This window comes from Colius striatus, chromosome 7 (assembly GCF_028858725.1).
Source record: "Colius striatus isolate bColStr4 chromosome 7, bColStr4.1.hap1, whole genome shotgun sequence".
Classification (NCBI taxonomy): domain Eukaryota; kingdom Metazoa; phylum Chordata; class Aves; order Coliiformes; family Coliidae; genus Colius; species Colius striatus.
The window spans coordinates 30033471-30039406 of NC_084765.1; the positions used below are offsets into that span (position 1 = coordinate 30033471).

The 5936-nt window shown below is 53.3% G+C and overlaps 1 protein-coding gene across 1 annotated transcript; it reads left to right on the top strand.

The window, feature by feature from the left end:
- Window positions 1–4003, top strand: LOC133625830 (coiled-coil domain-containing protein 33-like). Its single transcript, XM_062000420.1, has 4 exons — window positions 1–301; window positions 678–1129; window positions 3109–3300; window positions 3974–4003. The coding sequence occupies exons 1-4, from the start codon at window positions 1–3 to the stop codon at window positions 4001–4003; spliced, it is 975 nt and encodes a 324-aa protein (XP_061856404.1).
- The last annotated feature ends 1933 nt before the right edge of the window (window positions 4004–5936 follow it).

The following is a 5936-nucleotide window of genomic DNA, read 5'->3' on the forward strand; positions in this document are numbered from 1 at the left end:
ATGGCGGGGGAGTCTCGCATCCCCCTGACCCTGCAGCGCTCCTGGCTGAAGGCCGAGGAGAAGATACTGGATTTTGAGTTTGAGGTGGTCAGTGCCCAGTTTAACCGTCAGGGCCGCTATGCCCTGCGGCTGACAGTGGAGAACCCGCTGCTGCAAGGCTCCAGCACCGGCATCCAGCTCCGCATCGGCAGTGGGGATGTCATCCACAGCAGCACTGGCACCACCGACACCATCAAGCAAAGCGACCTCAGCCAGATCTACTCCTTCCAGAGGAGGAAATTCACCTTCACTCTGCCCAAAGGTGAGAGGCTGGATGCCACGGGAATGGGCTGACAGGGGTGGTGACCCAGGAACACAGCTCTGCAACAAGCAGAGCCTGTCTCAGGCCTGCAGAGCCCTGTAACATGCTCACACCTTCACCCCTACAGCAAAACCTTGATCTGGAGTCAAAGCTGTCTGAACTTAGTGGGATGGATGGGGCAGGGGTCCAGCTTGCAAAGTGGGGCCAACACCACAAATGATACAAACACCCCCACCCAAGCATCTAGGCTGGATAACCCATTTGCTAGTGTTCACAGAGCAGAGCTGACCAGGGCTGCTGATGGATGAGCTCGGGAGATGCTCCTGGGCCCCCCAGCCCTCCCTAACAAGGCTTCAGCCCCCACCACTCCTGTCAGGTTTCTGCAAGAACGACAAGAACCATGATGTGAGGCTCCGCATCGAGGCTCTGCATTTCCCCCGCAAGGCAGAGAGGATGAGGAGAAGCAGGCCGGTGGGCGAAGCCTTCTTTGCCATCTACCCCCGCACCAACCAGCCCCGGATAAAGCTCTCCGCCACGAGGGACGAGGACTGGTACAACTACAGCGCCGTGCTGGCTCTGCTGCGGGTGGGCAGCGAGCAGCCGGCCATGCACTGTGGCAGGCTGGCCTTCACCGTAGCCCTGCATGAGCACCGGCCCCCCGCCGCGCTGCCCGCGCCTCCGCCGCTCTCGCCCGGCACCCAGGAGGAGCAGCAGCCAGCAGCAGGCATAGCCCCAGCATCCGCATCCCTGCACAGCCCTGTCCGCAGCCGTACACCTGAGTCCGCTTACCACTCGCTGCCCACCGAGGGCCATCACCCTTCTCTCAAGGTAGGAGAGCCCAGATGTGCGGCCAGAGGTCCTGTGCTCCCACAAAACAAGAGCAGAGCAGTCTGCTAAGGACAAGATTTGGCCCTAGGGTAGCTAGATGGCCCCACACAGGCAGCAGGTGGAGTGAAAACACAAAGGGAAAGGTCTGTATAGTTTTCAGAAGGTGTCTTTGGTGAGGAGCACAGCCCTGTCTCAGTTCTTCCTCTCTTATTCCCCAGCATTGCTGGGTAGAGGTCTGATGCCTGTCCCCTGCCTGCTACAAAAGTCAAGGACCTTCTTTGTCCAGGACAGGGGCAAGCTGGGGCAAGCTCAAGCTGCAGGCAGGGTTTTGCTGGGACAGCAATCACCCAAGCAAAGCCAGCAAAGAGGATCTTGCAGTCAGACCATGCTCAGAGTTGTAGGAAAAGATCCTTTATGGGTAATTCACCTCGCTCTGCTAGCCCCAGCATGCACCAACACGATGATAACCATCCCATACCAAGCACAAGACCAACAGCTTGCCCCAGATGTCTCACACAGCACTTGCAGTAGGACCAGAATCTTCAGCCCCCCTGCTTAACCCACTCAAATGCCCCTCATGTCCCTGGCTGGTGCAGAGCAACTCCTCCAGCAGAGAACCCCAGGGAGAGTGAAGCCCTCCTCTGCAGATGATCTGGTAGCAGCCAGGTCCCATCAGAGGCAGCTGGGAGCCAGGTAGGTGCTCCCACAAAGGCTGGAGGGAGGGTTGGGCAGCTAAAAAGCTTATTAATTATCTTATTGTTAACAAGATCATTTAAAAATGAGAATGGGTTTGCTCATTTTATGGTTTTTTTCCTGAGGCAGGGGGGCTGTGGAGGAACAATCCCTAGGGATGTGCTGGAGGGGTCTGCAAGTCTAAAATCACAGAATCATTTAGGTAGGAAAAGACCCTTAACATCATCGGATCCAAACTTTAACCTTTAACCCTGTCACATCCACCACTGAACCATGTCCACGTGCGCCACATCTATACAACTTTTTATTATCTCCCGGGATGGAGACTCCACTACCTCCCCAGGCAGCCTGTGCCAAGGCTCAACAACACTTCCAGAGAAGAAATTTGTCCCAATAATCAATCTAAACTTCCCTTGGTGCAACAAGGGGCCAACCACTGGCTTGGTTGTACTGACCACACTAGTGTAGATATAAGCCAGGATGTTGTTGGCCTCAGAGGGTCACTTTGTCATAGAACGAGGTCAGGTTAGTCAAGCAGGACCTGCCCTTCATAAAGCCATAAAGCTGACTGGGCCTGAGCACCTGGTTGTCCCGTACATGCTGTGTGATGGTGCTTGGGATGATGTGTTCCATAATCTTCCCCAGCACTGAGGTCAGACTGACAGGCCTGTAGTTCCTGTCACATTGGCCAACCTCCAGTCTCCTGGGACCTCCCCTGTGAGCCAGGGCTGCTGGTAGATGAGGAAGAGTGGCTGGGGGAGCACTTCCACCAGCTCCCTCAGCACCCTTGGGTGGATCCCATCCGGCCCCATTGACTTGTGCATGTCGGGGTGGAGCAGCAGATCACACACCATTTCCCTTTGGATTTGGGGGCTTCATTTTGCTCACGATGCCTGTCACCATGGGGCTGGATACCTGGAGATCGAGTGGTCTTGCTATCAAACACTGAAGCAAAAACAGCATTAAGTACCTCAGCCTCTTCCTCATCCTTGGTCACTATGTTTCCCTCCGTGCCCATAAAGGGTGGAGATTCTCCTTAGCCCTCCTTTTGTTGCTAATGTATTTGTAGAAACATTTTTATTGTCTTTCACAGGGGTGGTTATGGCTGTTTTAAGATTTTGGGTTTTATTTCTTGCGAAAGTTCTGCCCTTGAAAGGTGAGGTCCTGAACCCAAGTGTTGGAGGATGCAGGTGGGAGGCAGAGGGGTGTCACTGGGATGTGGGGGGACTGGGAAAGAGATACTAGATTCCAAAGCTGGACTTTCAAACCCCTTCTCTTACTTCCAGAGGCCTCAGACTGACCCTGAGCTCAGTTCTTCCCTGGAGTTCCCGAGTGATTCAGCAGATGAACATCCTTCCTCCTCCTCCTCCTCCTCCTCCTCTTCCTCAGTGCCTGTCCTAAGGCGAGGGCTGAGCTGCAGCAGCTTCCAGTTCTCCTTGCCAGGCTACAGCCCAGAACTGGCCTCCTCTCCTGAACTGGTGAGTGCAGCTACTGAAGAAGAGAACCTAAATTAATAACAAAATGCTACTATTCATTGTAGTTTTCCATTAGAGATTTGGAGTGCTGGAGAGGTGCAAGGGGACATGGCAAACTCCATCCTGTCAGCTCAGCTTGGATACTGGCACTGCTCCTGCTCCCAGGCCATCGTGTTCCCAGCCTGGTGATGGGAATGGGGGAATGAGACACCAAACTGTGCATTTCTAGCACCAAAAGGCAGCCCTGCAGTCCAGCTGTCCCCAGGCAGTGGATGGTGTCATCTAAAAGCTCTTAAAATGCAGACTGCAGGCATCTGGGGTTGACACATCTTAAATATTTAATCTTGCAGCTCGAAACCAGACTTCTAAAAACTGCAGAAACCATAGGGCAGTGCTAATGCAATCTGAGATGCTGCAGTTCTCTTTCTTTGATTGTATTAAAAGCTGTGTAAATAAAGGGGAAAAAAAAACCAAACTACTTACCCCAGGGGATCTGTTTCTGGCGACTTGCTGTAAGAATAACATATCCATCAATAAAGACGTTGTCTGTGCTGCTCTCAGAGGTGTCTCATACACCTTTGAAAACAGTGCTTAAAAAGCTGGATTACAGCACTGGAGACAGGATTGATCTCATGAATCTTCCCCAGGCATCCTTGGGGCTCTCTTCTCCTTCCAGGGAGTGCCCTGTGTCCTCCAGCTGGGCTGACGGGAGAGTTGGGGATGGTGGGCTTGATGGCAAGGTCTTCTGCAGCCTCTAGGCCATCGGCAGATACTGCTGGCTCAGGGGTGGGCTGGCAGCCCTTACTCAGCCCCTGAGCTGAGAGTTTCTGTGATGGGGAGGCACTCACTCCATGGCTTGTATCCAGGATGCAGTCACAGAGATGTCCTCAGTGCTGGGCACGTGCTTCTTGGCCCTAGTGACTATGCTGGTGTGGTTGTAAGGTAAAAATTGGGTGAGAATCCCTGTGGTATGCTCAGCCCGAGGGCTACCTGCTGCTGCACTGCTGCAGGATGCCTTTTCCTTGTGCAAGATAAACATGGTGCTGATGGCTCCGGAACACTTGCTCCATATGTCTCACAGGAGCTGTGGAGTGCTCAAGCTCTGCTAAACCCACCTCCAGGGCAGCCGCCTGCTCATTGTGCTACAGGTAGGATGCTGAGCATTGCAAAGCCTCAGCACCCTGAAGCAACTCTTTGCCCTGCACAGCACTAGGTCTCTCTTGATTTTCTAAGTGCTGTCCCTACTCTGATCAGCTGAAAATTTACTGGCCAGAAATGCTTATTAGCAAGGCCTGATTGAGTTTGCTCAGCAAATGTGTAGATGTAAACTCTTGCAAGCTGTGGAAATCGATAGCAATCAACTGGGCTGTGGATGCTGTAAGCCAGGCCAGGGGCATAAGGAGAGGCATTAGCAAATGCAGTTTTGTTCCTGGGCTCCCAGAGGGAATGCAATAAATCACCTGCTGCTGATGTCACCCAGCAAGTATTTGCCAGGATGGTTTTTATTTAAAAATTAAAAGCTGAGAGGTGGGGGGATGTTGGCTCCTCGCCCTCTTGGGAGGCTGGGAGTGATAGAAAATGTGTTGGAGGGTGGCTGAGCTGTGCTGGGTAATGGGGAAGGGGGATGCACCAGAGGAAATTGGAAGGGAGTTTTATTCTTCCAAAGCACCCCTGAGATGCTGCATGGAAGTTGCTTGTCAGGCCAGAGCTGGTTTGGCTTTTAGTGGTCTGAACCTGAGCATTACAAAGCACCACATGTTGATTCTGTCACTGCAGGAGAAGCTGAACCCTAAACTGAAGTTTCAGAGTCTAAATACTTTAATAAATTCAGGCAGGATTTGTGTGATCAACAGTCTGGGGAGTCAGTAATGCTGGGGCACGGAGAGGGACAGCTAGAGAAGGGTGAGGGAGCCCGTCACAGGGCTGCTGCTTGGACTAGCATCCTGAGAAATCTGGATGGTGACGTATCTTGTCCATCCGTTTTGCTTTCACAAATGGCAAAGACCTGCGGGCACATCCCAGTGGGATGCCAGATCCTTGACACAGCTTCCATGCCAAGCAATCTGTAGGGCTGTGAGGCTGATGGATGGGGGCTTTGCTCCACCCAAAAGGCAGAGGCCCAGGGATAATGATTTTTCTCCTCTCACCACAACCCGCAGATAATGTATTCCCAGGCATGAACTGGGAGGCTCTGCTGCCTGCTCAAATGCCTGGTGTGTGTTGCGGAGCAGACGGCTCCCTAATTGTCCTGGGGCCTGTGCATGGCACCGAGCAGATTGATAACATGCTGTGGATGACCTCAGTGGCTGGGATGGCTGAGGTTGAGCCTTGGAGCTGTCAGCCCCAGGGATACCTCCTCTCCTAGCCTGGCAGGGATGGTGGAGAGGGGCTGGGCTCACCAGGACCCTCTGGGACTTTGCACCAGAGCACAGGGCTCAGTTAAGGGGAATCAGCCCCCAGGTCAGCAGAATTCAGTCCCTTTTCTGGAAACCATTCCCATTTCACTTCCAGAAGGTCTGTGTGGTGCTGGGGGGAAGGAGACAGCTTTCGGAGATCTCCTTGGCAGTTGGACTTGGTTGCAAGCCCACAGAAGATGGTTTGTTTCCAGTCTCCCTGGCCCAGCTGGCAGCAAGTTGCCC